A 25,746-nucleotide genomic window follows, 5' to 3' on the forward strand; every position below is an offset into this window, starting at 1 on the left:
AAAGTCATCAGCGTCATCACACGAGTTCATGTAAGGATAATGCAAAAATAGATACAGAAGATAGTGTGAACGTAAGTACCATTCAACACAGCGCGAAAGAAACGGACACAATTTTACATTCACATGCAACCACGAATTTCATGCTCAAAACCGCAATTAATCCTGTAAGTTCAGGCCTACAATCTTTAGATGCCAACATTCTTTTTGATGAGGGTGCACAGAGGTCGTTCATCCCAGAAGACTTAGCCGCTAAATTGCAGTTATCAATAACTTACACAGAAAGTTTAAACTTATCTGGGTTCGGGGACAGCGCAGAAAGTACGAAAATTATACACTTAAAAACTGCAACTATTTATTTGCTCATCGACGAAGGACAATTGCCGATCAGAGTATTGATTGTACCGGAAATCGCCGCATCACTCAAAAACTTACATCCGCAAAGCTGCTCAATTATCGTACTTATCCGGGATTAAACTCGCACATCCAGTAATCGCGAACGACAATTTCCAAGTTTCAGTACTCGTAGGAGCCGACTACTATTGATCAGTTATAGAAAACCATATCATTAGAGGTGAGGGACCTACTGCCGTGAAATCAAAAATAGGTTACTAACTGTCAGGACCACTTCACAGTACACCAAGCCAACATATATGATGAATGTAATGAAATCAAGAAAGACAGAATAATGCGACCTGGAGAAGTTTTGGAAGTTAGAAACACTTGGAACTGAGCAAATAGATGAGAAGGAAACATGGAACAAGAAATTAAGAGAGGTATATGAGAAGACATGTATCAGTTACCATGACAACATATATTTTACTACATTATCCTGGTTACGGCACCAATATCGTAGAGTCATTGTATCGGACACAAATTAAGGCTTAGAAATGAGAACGTCTGCCTGCAATGATACTTGCATTGGAACACTGAATAGCTAACGTCACAACAACGGCGACGTCGTGTGCAATAGAGAGCGGTAGCGGGAACACCTCATGTGCAATTCTTAACAACCACCTAAAGTACTTTTCACGGATTGAAACAAATGCATTCGTCAGTTTGATAATTGTGTATTAACACTTATATGTTGTTATATACAAGTATCGTTCATTTGTATATATGGCTGTTTGTCATATCTTATAAGTTACATGTAGAGTATATATGTAAGACCCAGATTCACGTACGATCTCGAATCGACGTCCATCCCTCAAACCGCCGTCCAAATCATGCATCACAAAAAGATATCCTCAAATCGACAGCCAATGTTATGCCTATCCAATCGACGTCCAATTTTTTGTTTCACTGAACGACGTCCATTTTTTTACTTCTCTAATTGACGTTCATTTTTTAGCTTCTCTAATCTACGTCCGTTTTGGACACAGAATACTAAATCCAACTGAACCGATAATAGCTGATTTTTTTGTTTAAACAAAGAAGTGGTATCATTGCTTATGAGACAACTCTTCACAAGAGATCAATTGATATAGGCCGCCGATCGGCCTTCGAAAATGAAAAACGCTCATACTGTATAGTCAGCTATATGAAGCCTCAAAGTGACAAATGTAAAACAATTCAGACGAGAAAATAACGACATAGTTGATGTACAAAATAATGGACGATAAACAAAAATGCAACAACGACAACCACTAAATTACATTCTTCTGACTTGGAACAGGCACTTACATACATAATGTGGCGAGCACATACATTTATAATTTTACGGGGTTAAACATGTTAGCATGATGTCACATACAACATTAGAACGAACTATAAAAACCAGTTGACACTTTTAAACATATTATTTGTCACAGATATAAAAATCTATTTTTTAATGCATTACCTACTAGTATGTCAACAAGTTGTGTAATTTCTAAATTTTAGAGATTTAAACTACATTAAAATTAGGTGATGTGATATGATTTCCAATGGGACAGGACAACTATCCACAAGAGTTCAAATAAAATGAATGTGAGAAATTATAGGCAACCGTATGGCTTTCAACAATAATTTGAACCCATATCTATATATTGTCTATTGTTGCAGACTGAAAAATGCTCTCAAGAAGTCGTGTTTTTTTTTTTGTGTAGTTGAGTTGTTTTCTCATTGACAAACACTGATATGCATGGTGGATGTATTTTTTAATATATAATTATGAATAACACAATACAATATAGATCGATTGGATCAATATTTTACGAAGATAAACATTAATATATATATATATTATACTATTTCGGGTTTAAAAAATCTTTGAAAGAAGTATGTATAAATACTTAAAAATTTAGTTGTCATCAGAACCCTACAAAACATGAACATGTATCAGTGTAAGTCCAGTAATTAATCATTTATTGATATTTGACATCGAATTGAGAAGACTACACAATCAATCGGACGTCGTTTTGGCAATACATGACATCAAGTTGGACATATATTTTTGTATGCTAAGCGTATCCGGTCAATCGTCGTATTTTTAATCAAAACTCATATATGCCTCAGTATGTTCGACTATGAATGTTTGTAAACACTGATTGCAGAGCCATAACAAAAGGTTTCGATAAATCTCCACTCTCGCGTTACCGATACAAAGACTCTTCAAATGTGACTGGTTTTCCAATGCTATGAGAATGCTGCAGTCTAGGTTTTGCCGATATAATAATAATCGGCGAGTCTTTTCCACATGTATCAGCATGGCGTATTATATTCTGTACAGGCGTCAAACTATGCATCATATATTAAAAAAATATATTTTAGCACGCTTCAGAATATTTTTACATTTGTCAAATGAAAATTGCCATGTAACATAGTGAGTGTTTAAAAAAAGATGTGGTATGATTGCCAATGAGACAACTCTCCACAAGAGATCAAATGACACAGACGTTAACAACTATGGGTCACCGTACGGCCTTCAACAATGAAAAAAGCCAACACCACATAGTCAGCTATAAAGGTCATATATTATTGAAGAAATCACATATGTCCGTTGCCATGGACGATATATTCATTGTCTTAACCTAAAAAAAAAGACCTGCATATTTTCTGCATTAAGAACACACTCACGTATATGAAGTCATTTTAGTATTTAATATGCACTAGCATAACGTATCAACTGAGATATGTAAACATCATACGAAGGGGTGAAGGGTATGTTACCTTTTCATTTTTTCAACTTGGTGCCAAAGTTTTTAATTTTCTTCTTCAAAATATTTTTCAAGTGAGTCTATTCTAAATAGACCAACCAGAAGTGTGGTTTATGTTTGTTATGGTCAGTCTGTCCTAGTGTGACCAGGAGATCTCAAATTGTGACTGAGAGAATGATTTGGCTTTCATTCATAGTCACTTCGATGGCTGTTCTTTCGTTTGGGGAATGGCTGTTCTGACTCGCCAACATACTATTTACCACATTTACACTGAAGATGATAAAACAGCATTGTGTAGTCACTGGGATTTAAATACAGATACTAGTAGAAGAAACTTGATAGTTTAATATAACTGGAAATGCTTTATGAATGCCTGCTCAAATTTCTTTTTTGAAATAATGGAACTCTTATAATTTAACTCGTTCGTATGAAAAATGTTATGATTCTGACTTTGGTAGATGTACTTTTTTTTGCCTTGAACTATGTCTATGCAATTGATTACAGAACTAATGTGTGTTATATATTTATAAGAAAGACACATTATGTGTTTTCTCTTTCATCTTGTAATAGTATTAAAACATTTGACTTTTCTACACTTTACACAAGTATTCCACATTCCAAACTAAAAGACAAATTGATAGAGTTGGTATTGCTTTGTTTCATAAAAAAAGAATGGCCAACGTAGATACAAGTATCTTGTCTTAGGGAGGGATAAATCCTTCTTTGTAAAAGATCACTCTGAGTCAAACAAAAATTCTCTAAAACTGACATTATCAAGATGCTTGATTTTTTTTTATTGACAACATATTTATTACGGTCGGAGGACGTGTTTTTCAACAGACTGTTTTAATATAAATTTAATACTTAACAGTAAACAATAAACTTGTGGCCAAGAGGTTATGCCACAAGCATGAGGTGCCAATACTTTTATGTACACCAGATCCAGATTTCGACAATAAATGTCTCTTCAGTGATGTTAGGGATCGAAACGGTATATATATATTTACAATATAACTTTTTTTTTTCAGATCATGACAAATGAACATTTACAACTAGCAAAGACGTCAATACACAAAAAGTTCCCGATACAGTATGATTTAAGTAAATTATAAATACGAGAGACACATGACGCTACACAAAGGCCATGCTTACGAGTGAACCCTCTAGATCAAGCAGAATTAAGAAAACCACAAAGCCAAAACCACGATGCTCGTTAGACATATACATAGTCACGTCCGAACCATAAGGGACTTAATAGTAAGAATACAAATAAAAGTAAAACGGCAAAAGTAATACAATAATACACAACTTCAGCACCTGAAACCAAAACCTCAAGAACATCCTGTATGATTTGTCAGGTTGACATTAAATAAATACCTGTAAGATCGGGGTACGTTTACATGAACCTTCTGACAATATGGCTCATTAACGTTTTGCCGAGACACCAAAAACATTTTTAAAAGTCTGAAAATCGTATTTTTTAAGAAATTCATACGCCAGACGCGGGTAAATATGATATATCTGTTCCAATTGCCCAAATCAAAATCACGCAGAGAGGTCCTTGTCCTGTGCAGTTTATTTTAAACGTTCAGGCTTTTTTGTATGTCTTAAATTTTTACACTTTAAGTTGTCAAATAAATTCAGAGGCATTGGCATTCTTTACATATAAGTAAAGGCATGTTTAGCAAACTAGTATTGAACTTTGAAAATGAATGACTTATGATATTTAGATTACAGTAACTGTAGTTTTATCTTTACAGTCTTCAATGGGTCTGACATATTATATATTTGTAAATTCCAAACCACAAGGGTTATTCCACTAGTATTAAACTGAGGAGCAATCTATTCCTTTAAATCTTAAACTTTGTAGATATAGATAAGAAAAGTTGAAAGATCCATGATTTGCTTCAAGGCTTCATAATTATATTCATTGAATGTCCTTTTGTATTTAATTATTCTTATAATTATACATTTTCAAACCCGATTTTTTAGATGAAGTAAAAGTATTTTCCCCCAAAGAAGAAAACACTAAGAGAGCAAAACTTCCGTCTTTTTCTTTATTTTTTATTTCCATGATTATTTTTTGAGGTACTTCGGATAAAAAAGACTTATATTTACCTTAAATCGTATTAAATCTAATGGAAGTTCAAATTAACATAAGTCATAAACCAAAAAATATGATTTTTTTTTTAAATTGTTTACAATTAACCTTGATTTTTTTTCTTACTTTAAAGTTTATTATATATTTTAAAAAAAGATCAATGTTTATTAAGGCGAACATTTATTTGAAAATGAATCAGATTTAAAAACTTCTTAAACTAGGTTAAAAATTGGAAATTTATTTTAATTGAATATAGTTTAAATTCTAGTTCATTTCGATTTTTTTCAGTGCAATGCATAGATTTTATTTCAATTTGAAATTTGATATGCATAAACTATGCATTTAATTTTATATTAAATGCACCATTTCAAGCAGTGAGCTTTTTATTTAGAAAATAAATAATTTTCTTTTAATCAGACTCATCAATCATAAAAACACAGATGATTGATCTATGCTGTTTGATATGAAACAAAGAAAAACATTTTTGTTCGGGTTTAAAACACATTTGATCATATATCATGCAAAATATCATAATCGGAATCATATATTCAGTTGGTAGTGAACTTAATTAACTGTGTGCATCTTTTTTTTACAATAATACTACATCTACAGTCATCGAGTTTTCCCATTTCCACACTTTATCAGATAAGTAGTTGTTGTATATACATACGTTAATGAATGATAAATCCTTGTCTTAATTATCAGTGCAATTGAAATGCAAAATAAACCGAAACTAAGAAAACAAATCTTAATAGATTGACTGTCTTTGATTTCTATAAAATCAAAATTATTTGAGTTGAAGTGTGTTTTGGTATTTCGAATGTCATCAAAGTGAGATGGTTAGCGCTATAAAACCAGGTTTAATCCACCATTTTCTACATTTGAAAATGTCTGTACCAAGTCAGGAATATGAAGTTCTTGTCCATTCGATTTTGATGTGTTATGTTTTTGATTTTGCCATGTGATTATGGACTTTCCAAATTGATTTTCCTCTAAGTTCAGTATTTTTGTGATTTTTCTTTTGATGACGTAAAGCTTTTTTCATTCTGAAAATTTAGGTATTTTGAAGAGATGTATATAGAATTTATAAGCAACATTATTTTGAAATTGATTTTGATGAAAGATTCAACAATGTTTTACAAGTATGAAAGAAAAACGTCATCTCGTACCTTATTTTCACCGTTTGGATCTATATCTGCTCTTTCTAATAACAATTCAACTATGTCAAGATTTCCACCTCTAGCAGCTGAGTGTAAGAGAGTTTTATTAGACTAAAATAAAAAAACTTGTACTGTTTATAGCATGATATGGAAGCTAACAAAAACAATTATATTACATGATAAAATTACAAAAATGTATTTGTCATCATTTCGGGAAGTCAATGAAATTCAATCTTTTTTGCTAATCGCAATTTCGTTAAAACTGTTTATATAAATTACTTGTGTGCATAGTGCATTTCCATGGTGATGTGTAATCGTATCCAGTTTTCATTGACAACGGTTGTTTTGTGTGCTTATTTTCCCATCCTCTACCAACAAAAAACCTGATTGCCTTGGTATTGTCATTATTGTACGTGGCGTCTTACTCAAAAAATAAATACACAACAATATCATTGTTAGTTGTTTCGCACTTGCAGTATAACAGTTGATATCATAACGGGCAGATTTCAAGAAAGATGTTACAATAAAGGCAATCGAAATAGGACAAGAAATAGTTGTCAAAATTATATAACAGAAACAGACAAGCTGCTTACATTTACGTCATTTGTGACGTAGTTGAAAGTTGTTTCGTAAGCAATCATATCAAATTTACTTTTTTTAATATGTATCATGATATGTGTACTTAAAATATCATTTTCTTTCTTTTTATTAGATGTCTCAAACGATTTAGCAATTGTATTACTTGACTAATTTATTCATATTTTTTGGGAGTTTGTATATTTCAATAAAACATTTTCAGTTTTTTTCTTATTTGGTTTGATAAAAGATTTTACAAAAATGGACGTACTCACATACCCTATTTTCTTTATTCGGATCTATATCTGTTCTTTCTAATAACAGTTTAACAATGTTGATGAATCCACCTTCAGCAGCTGCGTGTAAGGGAGTATTACCATACTGAAATAAAAGGTTTACAATGTTCATATTATCATACAGACGTGTAATACAAACTATGTCATACAAATGATTGAAGTACAAAAAAAAACATTAGCTAACAATTCAAGAATGATGAATTTCAAAATAGTTTTTCTTAATCGCATTTTTTTCTGAGACTGTTAATGAACTGTGTATTCGAATCGCATTTAATATAACATAAAGTAGTTTGTTCTGTTTGTGTACTCCATTGTCATCCCCAACAAAAACCGACAAAAGCTTTATACTCAAACAAAACAAATACAACAACAACATCATGGTAAGTTATCCTACACTCTTAGTATAACTGTTTGTATCATTACGGGCAGATTTCAGAAAAGAGGTCTCAGTGCAGGCAATCAAAATAAAAGAGTGTCGAAAGATACCAGAGGGATAGTCAAACTCATAGATCGGACATAAACTGACAACGCCATGGCCTAAAAAGTAAAAGATAAACAGACAAATGATAGAACACAATACACACATCTGGTGCTCATGTTATTACAAACCCAGTCACTAGACTAATTCGGTAGGTCATGTTCGTCAAATGGGGAAATGGATTGTATTTACGACGTAAGAAACATATACGATATGATCTGTGTAACAATTATTCCATAATGGTCAACCAACTCGTGATGGCGTCAGTAAAATTTCCGAACGGATGATTTCGAGTTCACCTTTTTGAACTCGTGGTTTAATAGCTTCCTTGTGTTCAAGAACCACCTATCAAGGAAATCATGAAAAGGTATACAAGCCGGGGTATATCGTATCAATTGGGAGGTACTGTATCTACTGTATCCTTTTTGTCTAATTCGATGTGATAAATGTGTTCAACATAGTAACCAAATTTTGAATTATTTATTGAGAGTATCTTTCTTCCTAAGAAGTTCCTGAATGAAGTCAGCCCCATTATAATAAAGAAAGAAGTAGGCAAGAAGAGCGACACAATTGGTTCCCATTAGAATGCCAACAGTCTGTTGAAAAACACGTCCTCCAAACGTAACAAGTAGCAACGTCAAGTAAGAAATCAAGCATCTGGATAATATAAAAAAAGAACATGTGGTATGATTGCCAATAAGACAACTATCCACAAGAGACCAAAATGATACCGACATTAATCACTAAGGTCACCGTACGGCCTTCAACAATGAGCACAGCCTATACTACATAGTCAGCTATAATAGGCCCCAATAAGACAATGTAAAATAATTCAAACGAGAAAACTAACGGCCTTATTTATATAAAATAATGAACGAAAAACAAATATGTAACACATAAACAAACGACAACTACTGAACTACAGGCTCCTGACTTGGGACAGGCACAAACTTAAATAATGTGGCGGGGTTAAACATGTTAGCGGGATCCCAACCCTCCCCTAACCTGGGACAGTGGTATAACAGTACAACATAAGAACAAACTATAAAGGCTAAACTTATCAGATGGACAAACATCCAATTGGACGTGGCCGGGTACTTGTCCATCCCGACAAAAAAGACACTAGGAACATATCTGAGAGTACTCGCAGTTACCTGACTGCTAGTTCAAAGCCACTAACAACTAATATAACAAATCATGCATCTAAGACTAAACTATCAATCCGCACACATCCTACATCCAATGGATTTAGTGTAAAGACGTCATAAACAGCCAGAAAAAAACATGACCTTGTGCAATGCCAAGTTACAGGCATTGACAGATTGTAGATCCATGAATCTGTGTATGTATAGAATATACTAGTAATATTTAGTTTGCTTTTAATTTACTGAGAACAAAATCAATATTTATACCAATAAAAACAATATTCAATGATCTTATTACAGTGTTGAATTGGTAACCTTTAAGAATAAGTTTATTTAAAGGAGCAATACGTTTGCATGGATCATTTCTAAATTTCCGGGCACGGTTAACAACATTTTCATAAAAATGAGGTGCTATTCCGTTTGAAATAAGTTTCCGACCAAACATCAAAACCAAATCTTTATATCTATGGAAAAATTTAGTAAAGGTTTTAAGTAATTTATGGTAACGATATCCCTGGTTTAATAATTTACCAGTAATACACAGATTACGTTCGTTAAAATAAAAACGTCACAACAGACACGGGCATAGCGAACGAGCTGTGAAATATAAACACCGTAAGATGGTGCCAAAGGAACATTTCAGAATTTTGTGATTCTTTACAAAAAAAGGGACGAAAGATACTAGAGGGACGGTCAAACTCATAAAACGAAAATGAACTGTCAACGCCAAGCTAAAAATGAAAAGGACAAACAGACAAACAATAGTACACATGACACAACATATAAAACTAATGAATAACCAACAAGAACCCAATCAAAAAATAGGGGTGATCTCACGTGCTCTGGAAGGGTACGCAGATCCTGCTCCACATGTGGCACCCGTCGTGTTGTTCATAAAATAACAAATCCGGTAAATAGTGTAATTCGGTAGGTCACATTCATGAAAGGATATGGGATTGTAGTTACGACGTAGGGAACATATCCGATATCATTTGTGAAACGGTTATTCCATAACGGTCAACCAACTTGTGATGGCGTCCGTAAAATTTACGATGAGATGATTTCAACTTCACCATTTGGAACTCTTGATTTAATAGCTTCCTTGTGAGCAACAATCCTCTATTAAGAAAATCATGATAGGAAATACAAATGAGGACTTATCCATCCCTTAGACAAGATACTTACTTTTTTAGAAAACAAAGCGAAGCCAACTCTTTCAATTTGTCTTTTAGTTTGGAATGGGGAATATTTGTGTAAAGTGTAGAAAAATCAAATGTGTTTTATCTATTGCAAGATAAACAAAAGTAGTCTTAGATTGTACGTTCTCCAAAAGATCTTTGGAATTTTTCAGTATCCCCAGCCGAATCACGCCACCTCTAGAATAGGAAGTTTCATTATAAACATTAAAAACCCGGATTTGATGGCTGATAAAAAGTAAAAACACAAAAATACTGAACTCCGAGGAAAATTCAAAAAGGAAAATCAAAAATCAAAAGGCAAAATCAAAAGTCCAAACACATCAAACGAATGGATAACAACTGTCATATTCCTGACAAGTGCAGGCATTTTCTAATGTAGAAAATGGTGGATTGAACCTGGTTTTATAGCTAGCTAAACCTCTCACTTGTATGACAGTCGCATCAAATTCCATTACATTGTCAACGATGCATGAACAAAACAAACATACTCAAAGAGTAAAAATGTCATAAATAGGGGTACAACAGTCAATATTGTGTTATCATCTTAATATCACTACATAAACAACAAATGTAACAAAGTAGCACAAAAAGGCATACATCAAATTTAACATTCTCATTTTGCTTTTCTTATACGGCTGAATTTATCTATGTAAAGTCTACCCATAAATGAAAGAAGGTTTTCATTACTGGTGTAAAATTGCGCGTTTGAAATTCGCACAGGTAGACATAAAAATAATTTTGTCGTATGACGGCATACATAAATGCAGACTCACGTAAAGTAGATATAACAAAAAACAGACTTACAGTAAAAAAAATAAATAAAATTAAACTGTCAATTGTTCTTGAACAATTGAGAGGTCTTTCCTTTTGTAATGTGAAATACATGTTCAAATAGACGTAGAATGTATTGAAAAGCTTTAAAACACACTGAAAAACCTTTAAATAAGGTTAAAAACACCAAATTCGCTATATGGGACATGACCTTGACCTTTGACCTTTTGACCTTTGTCAAGGTCATTAGTCCCCAATGTCATGGCCGAAGACCCCATGGGTCTAGGACCTTTGGTTATATAGTAAAAGATGATTTTGTCTTTCCAGAAACCTAAAACAGGTGTTATGCCCCTTAAAAAAGGTCAAATCTCTGCGGTCAAAATATAACAAAGTTGTGCCGTAATGACCCAAACATTTTCCACTATTTAAAACTTCTGTAAGTATAATGGTTTCTGAGATTATCCCATAACAAGGTGTTAGGTCAAAGGTCAAGGTCAACATACAAATTTGACCTTGAGGTATTTTTCAAAGATACATAAATTGATGATGATTGGTGAAGATCCTAGGTGTCTACGACTTACGGTTTCTGAGTTTTGGTGGTCAACCGACACCGGTTAATTTTCATAGGGGCATAACCCTACCAATGAGTCGTTGAATCTTTTCGATCCAAATGTAACGAAGAACCAGGGTCTGGTCCTGAACAAATTTCACCCTTTGTTTTTTTTCTACCTATTACGGTTACGGTGTTGGAACGATAACAAGGTTTTTTGGTTTCGGAGGGATTACTCCGAACCGACAAAATATTTCGACTCACAGGGTGAGTTCCGGATAGGTATTCATGACACCGATACAAAGTGTGAACATGAAAGCGACACGTCTTACGGTTACGGAGGCTAACTTCGTCAAAGTTTGGCGGAACAAAAAGAATAATAAATATAAATCAATTGCTTGAAAAAAGCAATTGTAGGGGGTCTTTCCCCCTGTAAAATTAATTGAATTGGGGGTGTTTGTTTGTTTGTTTGTTTGTTTGTTTCTGTATGGGGTCTATATTATTGTTACCGGAGAAGTTTCATGTTTAGTTTGGAAAGTTTTTCTTTTATTTTAGGTACAGCGCGCGCGCCACATCACGTGACACGGGTTTATAATAACGAAAAGATAGTCTTTTTATTTCTTTTTAGGTGGGGACGTTAAACAGACAACATCTATAGAGATGGAATGTACAAAAATGTAATTTCTTTTGTCATTGTAGGAAATTGACATTTTGATGACAGTTCACAAGTAGTGCATGTTTTGGATTTAATTGATCCGGTGTAACTTTAAAACACATTTATTGATTATTTTCTGATAATGTACATTTTTCAGCACCTGTTTGTAACACAGATTAGTATTTCAAACTCGGAGCGGACATTTTATTGTAGGTTTTTACTGAGATTTACGGACCTAGCAAGCTATTTTTACGGCATTGCCATTTCTTTTCTCTAGGAAAAGCTTTGAGAGATATCTGCACCAAGTTTTTTTATAAACGTTTAGTACATGTATGCCCTGCTGACTGCAAATTTTGAGGTCGATTGTACTTGTAGTTTCAGAGAACATGTGGATTTTTTTTTCAGAAGTGACGTAAGAACAATATTAAATTTCAATTTTTCTTGAATAATTGAGAGTTTGTTCCTTCAATAAACTGTCATGATTAAACAGTCATACAGATTGATTGATTGATTGATTGATTGATTGATTGATTGATTGATAAGTTGGTTAGTTGGTTGGTTGGTTGGTTGATTGGTTGGTTGGTTAAACACGTTGGATAGGGTCAATTGAAACACGGAAAAAGAAACAAAGAAGATCTTGGACCCTATATTAAACACATGAGACGGAAACATGATTGATTGATCATGATCATGATTGATTGATTAGTTGATTGATTGATTAATTGATTAGTTGGTTGGTTGGTTGGTTAAACACGTTGGATAGGGTCAATTGAAACACGGAAAAAGAAACAAAGAAGATCTTGGACCCTATATTAAACACATGAGACGGAAACATGATTGATTGATCATGATCATGATTGATTGATTGGTTGATTGATTGATTGATTAATTGATTAGTTGGTTGGTTGGTTGGTTGGTTGGTTGGTTAAACACGTTGGATAGGGTCAATTGAAACACGGAAAAAGAAACAAAGAATATCTTGGACCCTATATTAAACACATGAGACGGAAACATGATTAGTTGATCATGATCATGATTGATTGATTGATTGATTGTTTGATTGGTTGGTTGGTTGGTTGGTTGGTTGGTTGGTTGAACCCTATAAGAAACACATGAGACGGAAACATGATTGATTGATTGATCATGATCATTATTGGTTGATTGATCATGATCATGATTGATTGATTGATTGATTGATTGATTGATTGGTTGGTTGGTATGTTGGTTGGTTGGTTGAAATTCAAACACACATAAAACTGTTTAAATAGTGCCAAAGCCACATAATTTGATGACCTTGACCTTTGACCTTGTAACCTTCGTCAAGGTCATTGCTCCACAAGGTCATTGCAAAAGACCCTATGGGTCAAGGACCTTTTGTTTAAGAGTTTTGCCTAAAAATGGCCTTTTAAAAACCATCGATGGGAGTTATGTCCCTTACATGATGGTAAAATCAATATAGTCATAATGTAAAAAAAGTTGCCCCTTGAAGTACCAAGCATTTTTCACTGCTTAATTTTTTTGTATCTATAACCGTTCAAGAGTTATAGGGAAATCAAAGACATATGAAAATCTAAAATATGACCTTGACCTTTGACCTTGACCTAATTTTCTAAGTTAGGAATCAGGGGACTCAAATAAAAACATTCCAGGGTTATACGGTTAACGGTTTATGAGTTAAAAAAACATACCGACAAATTTATTCCGAAAAGATAGATAACTCCTATAAAATTTCTTCGAATCGCTTCGATCCAAATACGCCAAAAATTACTGAGGATGTAACGAACAATTTTGTAAAATAAATTTGTCATAATCTTTAACGGTTGCGAAGGAGATGCCATAACAAGGAAAACAGTGTTTGGGGAGATAACTCCTACAAAGAAAAGTATTCGTTTACGCAGGGTAAATTTCAAAAGCGCATAAACTGTTCGATATCATATACAAAATATCTAAGCGACATATTGCGAAACTAATGTTTATCGCAAGAACTAAATTAGGCGGAAGAAAAAAAAATAATCAGAAGAAAAACAATAGGTCTTTCCACAGAAAAGTGGAAAGACCTAATAATAATAATAATAATCAGAAGAAATACAGTAAGGTCTTTCCCTTTAGTAAAAGGAAAGACCTTAATAATGGTGTGGTTCAAAGTATGACGGGACACATAAGTACAGTTTCACGTCAAATACGGCTGAATTTATCTATGTAAAGTCTACCCATAAATGATAGAAGGTTTTCATTACTGATGTAAAATTGCGCGTTTGAAATTCGCACAGGTAGACATAAAAATAATTTTGTCGTATGACGGCATACATAAATGCAGACTCACGTAAAGTAGATATAACAAAAACCAGATTTAACAGTAAAAGTAATAATAATAAATAAAATAATGGTGTGGTTCAAAGTATGATGGGATACATAAGTACAGTTTCACGTCAAATGTATATCATAAAAAACAGACTAAACAGAAAAAGTAGTCTTATTGAATAAAATAGTTTAGTCATTCATAGTATGTCAAGATCCTTAAGTAAAAGTAATATCAATAAATGAAATAATTTTGCCGTTCAAAGAATGTGGTTTTACGTAACCACAGAGTCACTTCAAATGAATATCTAAAAAAGACATATAAAAGAATACTATAATACGTAATTAAGATGATAACAAACGTCAGTACGCAAAATCTATACTTCAAGACCATCTTGTATTATTTGTGAAGTTGATACGGAATATTTATCAACAAGTTCTGGGTATCTTCCGATGAACTTTTTTAGAAAAAGGACGAGACGTTCTTTGACATACCCCTGGTTCATCAATTTTCTGCTCAGACACTGGTGACGTTTTACAAAGTCTGAATAGAAGCTGCAAGCTCTTGAATACCTAATAAGTTGGGAAATGTATATTCCATATGCAGGTGAAGTTGGTATATTACTACTAAGGTGGGGGGAATTGATAATTTCAAAATTAAAATCGTCTCGTTTGTCATAGATTCTGGTACTGAGATGACTGTGTATGTCAAATTCGAGGTATAAGTCTAAAAATGAGGCAGAGGAAGCCGTGTCTGTGGTCTCTTTAATTTCTAGTTCTGGTGGGTATATTAATGGAATCCAATCAGAAAAGTTCGGATTGTTAATGGAAAGAACATCATCAATATATCTGAAAGTGAAATTAAATAACCTGGCTTCTTTGATCTTCTTGTTTTTGACAAGTGTCTGAAGGAACTCCGATTCATATGAAAATAAGAAGAGGTCGGCAAGGAGAGGCGCACAGTTCGTTCCCATAGGAATGCCGACAATTTGTTGAAAAAGTCTACCTCCAAATTCAACAAATATGTTGTCAATAAGAAACTCCAGCATACTGATCACTTGTTCCTCTGTGTAGTATGTTTTACCCTTTTGTTCCTTATTAACAAAATATGCCTTATGGTATCCCAAAGTGATAACTTTATAGCGTATGCTACCATTTTTATGATAACAAGCATTGTGAATTATTTCTTTTAGACGGGTTTTCAATTTCACATGGGGAATGGTTGTATACAAGGTTGAAAAATCAAAAGTTTTAATAGAACTAATTTCAGAAAAAGAACGAGATTTAAAATTATCCAGAAGTTCTTTAGAGTTTTTCAGAATCCACATATGGTTAATACCACTACGTGAGTAAACAGTTTCACAGTATATCTGAAGACCCTCTTTAACTGCGGACAGAATTTTAGTCAATCTAATGGACAATTCTTTAGTAGAACAAGCAGATGAGCCGGCAATGTACCGTTGTTTGTACGGAATTTTGTGAAGTTTAGGTATCCAATACAAACAAGGTAAGTCCTCCGATTTGTTGTTCAATGCAATGTTCATAGAGGCCATGGAGGACTTATGATTCGCATGATAGTTTTGAAAGAGGTTTCGTGTTTTGCAAAATTTGGGTCTTTAAGATTGACGTAGCATGGGTATTGATAGACCCTTTCAGTTTCTTAATACTGTTTTGTATCAACGACCTCACAGCCTTAATCTATTCGGAAAGAATATCTACGTCTTCGTTTTTGCGTTTAGCCATTTTGCATGGTACAATCCGCGAGTGAATCAATTAGTATGTTGAAGGTTTCTTTCCTATTGGTGGATTTAGGCTCACGATATTAAGGACCTTTTGATAACTCATTTCGCAGGGAAGTGTTATTGACAATGATGAGGTCAACGGTAATAACGTTGACAGCCGGATTTTATGTGAATTGCGAACTAGCAGAGGTGCAATCAGGATGTTTAGATTTGTTTTCAATATTGAAATTTTGCAAAACGTGTTTCTAATTCGACATTTGGGTTGCTATTGGTTTGGTTTAGGTATAAGAAATGATTGGTACATACTGATCTTTAAAACAAGAAGGTATTTTCAACATAACTTGTTTTTGATTACAGTTATTGCATAATTTAACGCCATCGAGACCTTCGTTAGCAAAGGCATTTAAATCAATTTGTGCATACGACTTAAGTTGATAACTTCTGTACATAAGGACTAACTAAACCCCTAGTTTTTGGTGGGGTTCGTGTTGTTTATTCTTTAGTTTTCTATGTTGTGTCATGTTTACTATTGTTTGTCTGTTTGTCTTTTTCATTTTTAGCAATGGCGTTGTCAGTTTATTTTAGATTTATGAGTTTGACTGTCCCTTTGGTATCTTTCGTCCCTCTTCTTTATTAACTTATGCACATACAGATTAAGTTAATAACTTTTGTACATAAGAACTCAATTAATAACTTTTGTACACACAACATGCTCATGGTGATATGCATTTGAATCCCTTTTCAATGGGTAAAGATTGTTAGTTTTCCAGAAAGTCGGTTGTTCTGTCTATTTCCGCAAGGTTCATCCACCAACATTGTAAAACAATCTTACAATATAAACTGTTTATAACCGCAGATGTGTCAAGTCTTGATTAAACCAAATACGTAAGAATAGGAACAATATATCCACCAACCTATACCATTACCAGACATAACAAACAAATACAGACATATGTCTGAATGAATTGTTCCTTGGAGTATTGTCAATAGGCACTCTTTTGCAAAAACCAATACAGATATTTTAGATATCTAATGTCCATGAAATCATGCTTTATGATTGTTAGTTACAATAATGTACTAACGAGGAACTCAACGGTAAAATAAAAAAGATGAAGTCCGTAAAAACTGACAAAACCAATGGAAAAACCTGACAGGAACTGACATATTCTTGACTTGGTATAGGCAATTTTTAAAGAAAATGTTGGCGTTAATGTGGTTTATAGCTCGCTCAAACTCCCATTTACATGACAGTTATATATACTTCAATTATATTGATAATGTTGCTTGATCAATCAAAACAATCAAAATTGTTTGACGTGACAATAATTGGGATCTAGCAGCATATATAATATACATACATTATATCAACTATTTTTTTTAGATCATGACAAACACACAGTCACAACTAGCTAATCACACCTTAAAACAATACAGTTTGATTTAAGTAAACTATTGCTACGAGGCACACAAATCAAAGTCCGCTATACAAATAGCATGCGTTCGAGTCAAACCTTAAGATTCAGCACAATCGGGAAGCCACAAAATCTAAAGCACAAAAGGTCTTATACACAGCGATAAAAATCCTTGACCTGGTGGTTAGCTGGTCCTGAACAATAATGATAACTATTTCAGCGCGAAAGTGGACGTCACACTAAACTCCAAAGCTGATTTGGAATAGGCAGAACAATGTGCTATGTTTTAATTAATGCGAAAAAGGTGACAGGGTTATAACCGCAATGATTTAAACTCGCATTTCTTTTTTATATAAATTTTAATTATGAAATTTGTCAAAATCGAAAATATCAAAATTGTATATCAGTCTAAACCGACAAAATCGCAATGATAAATACACGCGATTATTTCTGAATTTCCAGTATCAAAGAAAAACAAATGTATTTCAAACTAATTGTGCAGAGAACAATTAAAGGTCTTACAACCACAAAATGCACATATTTTGATCGAAAATGTTTACTTCCAGTTTAAAATGTCAATTCTGGTGTCAAAAAATACAGCTAAATGTACATTGGTTTTTTTATGAAACATATATGGTCTCTATATACTTTTGATACAAAATAAGGGAGAATGAAAGACACTTTTGATTTTAGATTTGGTAAAATTTAAACATTACTTTACACTGATTTTAAAAATATAACGTTCTTGTAACTTAAAAATAATGAAAAAATAACAGCCTTCTGGTTACAAAAGGTTACTTCTGGTTAATTTCTTTTTAAGTCAAAGTCTGATGACCAATGGTAAGTAAACTATATAGATATAGGAATATGTGGTATGAGTGCCAATGAAACAACTCTCAATCCAAATAACAATTTATAAAAGTAAACGATTATAGGTCAAGGTACGGCCTTCAACACGGAGCCTTGTCTCACATCGATCAGCAAGCTATAAAGGGCCCCAAAATATTAGTCATGTAAAACCATTCAAACGGAAAAAACATGAGTCTTATCTATATAATAATGAGAAATGAGAAACACGTATGAACTACATCAACTAACGACAACTACTGTACATCAAATTCCTGACTTAGGACACGTTTGACTTGATCATTTACCAATAATGATATACAACAAGCAATGAAATGTAGAACGTTGATTTTAGTTTTAACCTTGACCTCAATTTCAAGGTTTTAAAATAAAGGACCTAAATCAAAAGACCTATATTCTATACTGTGTATGATTTATCTGTTACAACAAATAAAGGCAGAACAGAAGTGCACCGCTGTTTAAAAAAATCATTAGTCGATAGAGCAAAAAAAAAAACACTAAGGGAAACGTATCAAATATAATAGAACTACGACACAACAGAGACACAACACCGAAATGAAAAAAAAAAACAGAAACAAACTGTAATGTAACAATAGCCATTTCCTGACTTGGTACAGAGTATTTTGTGAAAAATGGTGGGTTGAACCTGTTTTTCTGACATGCCAAACATCCCGCTTTAATGGCAGTGTTAATTATAACATTAAAATGACAACATTACACGACAGGGCTACAATAAATAAATGGGAGAGAATATAGGACAGAGAAACAAACGAATAATAGCCATCAAAAGGTAACAGGTTAAAAATATTTGTTCACGCCAGACGCTCGCTACGTCCACACAAAACTATGCTCATATGAAAAAAAGTTTGTAAGCCATAACAACTATTAAGTTAAAGATTGCAGAGGATCAAAAGTTTCAAAAAGTTGTGAGGCCAGGGTTATCCGCCTGGGACAAAAACATCATTATTATCGAGAATAATACAGTTTTGCAAACAGTAAATTTTATAAAGTGACTATATAATAGATATACATGATTAAAATGAAGTTGTGACTTGCTAAAGAATAAACACGAAAACATGACAATCACAGCCGTGTTACCCATAGTCATTGCAACGCCTAAAGTGACGTGACGTCATATATAAATTTCTAAAACGTGTTCCGAAAATGAAGAAAGAATTTGGATGAAATGCAAGATTAAATGTGTATGACTTATCTAACTTATATTAATAACAGTGAAAATCATAATACTAATTAATATTTAATTGTAGTAAGTAGTAATTAGATAATTAATTGTATTATCGTCTTGAATAAATACGAATTCACACTCAGCAAAACAGTCACATTCGGGAATAAGTCACGGTCGGTAATAAAAAGATCAGACGACGTAATCACAAACTACAATCTAACACGCAGTAAAAATGTTCATAGTTAGTCTGGACAAAGATACGTCGTATGGATCAACCAATTCGTGATGGTGTCCGTAAAATTTATGGAGTGTCATTTTTAATCTTTCCTCCTCATAACTTTGTTGGAACAGTTTCTGCATTAGGAGCACACTCCTGTATATGAAGTCCGTATAGTGTGAACATGCACACGAATAATATATCAGTTGAGATATGTAAAAACCATACGAAGGGGTAGAGGGTATGTTACTGCTGAGAAAGGGGAAATTGATAATTGGGAAGTTGAAATCGTTCCGTTTATCATATATTTTCGTGTGAAATCGTCCATCTGTGTTAATAATGAGGAAATTATCAAGGTATGAAGCAGTCCTTCTAGTATCAGTAGTATCCTTAATTTCAAGTTCACTGATATATATGAGATGCAGGTACTGGCTGAACTGTGGGTTATTCAATGACAGGACATCATCAATATATCGGAAAGTGAAATTAAAGAAAGTAGCAATATGCTTTTTCTGTTTGTCTTTTAGAAGAGTTTGAATGGATTCTGCTTCATAGGAGTACAAAATCAAATCGGCTAGTAGGGGTGCACAATCAGTACCCATTGGAATACCGATTGTCTGTTGAAATATGAATCTTTCAAACTCAATTAATATATTGTCGATCAAAAAGTCCAGCATTTTGATAAAATCATCTTCAGTATATTTTCTTGTAGATTCAGTGTGGTTCTTCAAAAAATATGAATTATTGTAACCCAAAACAAAAAATTTGTATCTACGATTCCTATTTTTATAGAAATAGCTTTGTGTAATGAGATGGTGGAGTCGATCTTTTAACTGAGCATGTGGAATAGTAGTTTCAAGCAAAGACAAAAGTCTTGATGTTGCTGCAAAATTGCAAAGATTGTGATCGAAGATTAAGCAGCAACATTCAGCTAAATAAAAAGGGGGAGACAACTCCAAATAAATGTCAACGTACACTTTGTATAAATCTAACGATGTGTCCAAACTTCCAATTTAGTATACATAGTTTGTCGCTATCTTGTATGGTGTCTTATGATAAGGGATGATAAGCCAAAATTGATAAAAAAAAAAACAACATGACATTGACCTTTGACTTCGAACTGATTTTCATTTTGGTGAAACAAGGACCTCAAATTAAAGACCCTATTATCCATGCTTGTAACGGGTTACAAATGCATATCACTTATATGCAATGCATATAGGGTAATAACTATCATATGGAGTCTCCGGATATCTTCCGGCAAAATGCGTTGGATCGATATAACGAGCAATTTGGTAAAATAAATTTGTCGTAATCTTTTACGGTTACAAAAGAGTAGTCTGCACAAAACAATTAGTGTTCAGAGAAATAAGTCTCACAAAGTAAAGTGTTCGGTCCAACAGTGTCATTTTGAAAAGCGTAAAAACTGGTCGATATAATAGCAAATATTTAAGTGATCAATTTTGAAACAATACTGCTGAAGAAAAAATTAGGAGAAAGAAAATAATTATAATTAAAAACCATTTGTTCAGAAAACAATTACACGTCTTCCCACCCAACTGTACATATTTTGGTAGGACAATATTCACTTCAAGTTTAAAATGTCACCTATGCTGCCAGATGATAGATAAATGTACACTGATTCCAAAAATATATAGTTTCTATATACTTTTGCTACAAAAAGGGAGATGAGTAGGTACTTCCGATTCCTAAAATTTTCACTACCGGTTTACGGTCACAAAGCATAGACCTTAAATTAAAAGACTTTACTATATGTGTTACTAGAAAGATCAACATCAAATATTTGGAATATAGGAGGGATCAAACTACCATGAATTTGCAATGTACCCTTTCAACTAAAATTGACATTAACATATTTTGAATGAACCAAGGACCTTAAATCTAAAGACCCTAGAACTCTATCACATGTTTATTACCAGTTTTAAATGCATGTTCCTCATACAAAATACAGAAGGGGATTAACTCATAAATTGAGTCTGTGTTTTGCTTTGAACCAATGAGAACAACATCTTGAAGATATAACGAGCAATAAGAAATAATAAAGGAGTAGGTTCAGTAAGACCCCTTTTTGGCCCCAAAATATAGCAGTTTTAGAAAATTGTGAAAATGTAATCTTTAAGCTATATTTTGGAAAGCAAAATGCTTCTGCTGCATAAATATGAGCTGTTTTTGACAATACAATGGACAAATATCGCGTTCTAGCATCATTAAGTCGTTCTAAATTACTGAAATCTTCAAAATTTTAACATTTTGGTTAATTTTTAGACGGTGTCCGTCTAAAATGAAAGTGGCCGCATTCGTGTTCATTCATAATATTGAAATGTAAGTTGTATTTGATGATAATACACAACATATATAAAGGTTGAGGATGAACACGGATGCGGCCACTTTCATTTTTGACAAAAACAATCTGGAAAGTGACGTATTTTGGCATATTTGATATATTTTTCATATTTATGCTTGAATGAGAGCGTTTTTAAGGACTTAATCAGTTAAAATCTTTCACATTAACTAATCGAATCAATTGAAATAGTCACTTAAGTGTTTAAAAAGTGGCCAAAAACTTTCGTTAGATGAATCTGAAGTTTGAGGCCAAAATCGGCCCTTACCAGACCTACTCCTTTTCTCGGTTTCTTTTACGGTTGCAAGAAAAACCGAGTTCGGGAATATATCTCTTATAAAAAAATCTTTTTGGTCATTCAGGGAGAAAACAAAAACTACAATAACTATTTCATATCGTATGGTAAATATCTAAACGACATGTTTCTAAACAAAACAAAACTCTGCAGGAAACAAATATTGCGGAAGAAGAAATACATAATAATGAGAACAAATCTCAACGAATAGGGACTCTCAACCAATTAAAACCAATTGTTAAGAGAACAATTGAATGTGTTTACACCCCAAAACATATCAAGACAGAAAACTAAACAATTAACAAAATATGTGGTACTTTAGATGATGAATAACGTCAGCACCTTTTTTTTTACCTTATGACCATCACGTTTCATTTGTGAAGTTGATACGGAATATCTATTAAGAAGGTTTGGTAGCTACCGATTGATTTTTTTTTTAGAAAAAAAAACACGCGTCGTTCTTTGTCATAACCCTAGTTTATCAACTTTCTGCTGTTTAAACACTACTACAATTAATACAAGTCTGTGTTATAAGACTAAAATTCGAATTATAGTGAGCATAAAAGTTTAGCAACACTTTTTCTTTTCTTTCCAGCTTTGTACGTATAATCGATGTTTTACCTTGTTCACATGTACTTTTAAAACGATATTTGAAATTTATTTGTTTTAAAAATATTGAATGGGGCTTCGATCAGTCCTCAAAAATGACCGCCAGAGAACTACTGGGATGGTTGATGCCGAAATGAGTGTTGCCGACGTCGCGGGTCGATTAAATTTGATTAGGTGAAGAGTTTGGAGGGTAATAAATAGATACAAACAAACTCAAACTGCAATGGATTGACAAGGTTGACACCAAGATCTCAATCCGATCAAACATGTATGGGATCTGTTGAACCGACACATCCATAAACATCCTGGTGATTTTTACACAAAATTGACAAGAATTTGAAAATGCACTGATTAGGAAATGAAATGCAATTCCAAAATGGCAAAATCAAAAGATACTAAATGGAATGCGAAATCAATAACAATCCGTCATCGATCAATAGGAGCATGGACGAGATATTGATTTTGAATAATACTATACCAATTTTCACACTGGGACCCTACAGCGATCCATTCAAAGACATTCCTAGTGAATATGAGTGGTTAACATTCATGTTGTTTCTTACATTTCATAATTCAATTTTGTTATTTGTTAAATCATATGTTATTCAATTTTTGTAATAAAATAAAATTCTTTTTGGGCTCAGTCTATACCATCAAATATAATCTAATCAGGTTTAAAAAGAATTGAATTATACATTATAGGATGTTTACTAATTTTTATTATAAAATGATGGATGCAAAAATTACTTTTAGAAAATATCTTCCTGATAAGAATTAGATTTAATGATATTAATTAGCAGAAAGTTAACAAAACAATCCATACAAATCAGTACAGTACAAAAAGAAATTACATTTGACACCATACCAATGAATTTCAAACTGTTTTTTGGGGAATCGTAATTTTGTTGAAACTGAAAATGTGGTTCGTGTATATTACTAGTATACATAAAACATGTTCTTGGTGATCTGTATTCGAATCTCATTTACATTGACAAAGGTTACCTTTTTTTCAGATATTCAGTCGTTCTGTGTGTGTTTTATCCCCATCTCCAACCAACAAAAACCCGATTGCTTTGGTATAGTCATTATTGTCCGCGTCGTCAAACTCAACAAACAAATACACAACAACAGTTAGTTGTATCGCAATTGTAGTATCACAGCTGGTTTCATATCGGGCAGAAGTTATAATAAAGGCAATCGAAATAGGACAAGATATAGTGAAAGTTGTCAAAATTATATAACAGAAACTTACAAGCTGCTTACATCTACGTCATTTGTGACGTAGTTGAAAGTTGTTTCGTAAGCAATCATATCACAATTACTTTTTTAATATGTATCTGGCTATGTGTATTTCAAATATCATTTTTCTTTCTTTTTATTGGATGTCTCAAACGATTTAGCAAGTGTACTACTTGACTAATGTATTCATATTATTTGGGAGTTTGTATATTTCAATAAAACATTTTCAGTGTTATTCTTATTTGATTTGATAAAAGATTTTACAAAGTTGGACTGTCCTGTAAAGGACGTCATCACATACCATATTTCTTTTTTTCGGATTTATATCTGCTCTTTCTAATAAGAATCTAACAATGTTGATGAATCCACCTTCAGCAGCTGCGTGTAAGGGAGTATTACCATTCTGAAATAAAAGGTTTACAATGTTCATGTTATCATAAAGACGTGTAATACAAACTATGTCATACAAATGATTAAAGTACAAAAAAAAACATAAGCTAACAATTCAAGAATGAAGAATTTCAAAATAGTTTTTCTTAATCGCATTTTTTTCTGAGACTGTTAATGAACTGTGTATTCGAATCGCATTTAATATAACATAAAGTAGTTTGTTCTGTTTGTGTACTCCATTGTCATCCCCAACAAAAACCGACAAAAGCTTTTATACTCCAACAAAACAAATACACCAACAACATCATGGTAAGTTATCCTACACTCTTAGTATAACTGTTTGTATCATTACGGGCAGATTTCAGAAAAGAGGTCTCAGTGCAGGCAATCAAAATAAAAGAGTGTCGAAAGATACCAGAGGGATAGTCAAACTCATGGATCGGACATAAACTGACAACGCCATGGCCTAAAAAGTAAAAGATAAACAGACAAATGATAGAACACAATACACATATCTGGTGCTCATGTTATTACAAACCCAGTCACTAGACTAATTTGGTAGGTCATGTTCGTCAAATGGGGAAATGGATTGTATTAACGACGTAAGAAACATATACGATATGATCTGTGTAACGATTATTCCATAATGGTCAACCAACTCGTGATGGCGTCATTAAATTTCCGAACGGATGATTTCAAGTTCACCTTTTTGAACTCGTGGTTTAATAGCTTCCTTGTGTGCAAGAACCACCTATCAAGGAAATCACGAAAAGGTATACAAGCCGGGGTATATCGTATCAATTGGGAGATACTGTATCTGCTGTATCCTTTTTGTCTAATTTGATGTGATAAATGTGTTTAACATAGTAACCAAATTTTGAATTATTTAGTGAGAGTATCTTTCTTCCTAAGAAGTTCCTGAATGAAGTCAGCCCCATTATAATAAAGAAAGAAGTAGGCAAGAAGACCGACACAATTGGTTCCCATTAGAATGCCAACAGTCTGTTGAAAAACACGTCCTCCAAACGTAACAAGTAGCAATGTCAAGTAAGAAATCAAGCATC

General features: G+C 33.1%; 1 protein-coding gene across 1 annotated transcript; it reads right to left on the reverse strand.

Moving 5' to 3' along the window:
• Nucleotides 1–6,371: 6,371 nt before the first annotated feature.
• On the reverse strand, nt 6,372–25,620 carry LOC139526336 (putative ankyrin repeat protein RBE_0317). Its single transcript, XM_071321470.1, has 4 exons — nt 25,495–25,620; nt 24,594–24,695; nt 7,251–7,352; nt 6,372–6,506 (listed from the first exon to the last, which is right to left on the reverse strand). The coding sequence occupies exons 1-4, from the start codon at nt 25,618–25,620 to the stop codon at nt 6,372–6,374; spliced, it is 465 nt and encodes a 154-aa protein (XP_071177571.1).
• Nucleotides 25,621–25,746: the final 126 nt, after the last annotated feature.

Source organism: Mytilus edulis, chromosome 6 (assembly GCF_963676685.1).
Source record: "Mytilus edulis chromosome 6, xbMytEdul2.2, whole genome shotgun sequence".
NCBI classification, from domain to species: domain Eukaryota; kingdom Metazoa; phylum Mollusca; class Bivalvia; order Mytilida; family Mytilidae; genus Mytilus; species Mytilus edulis.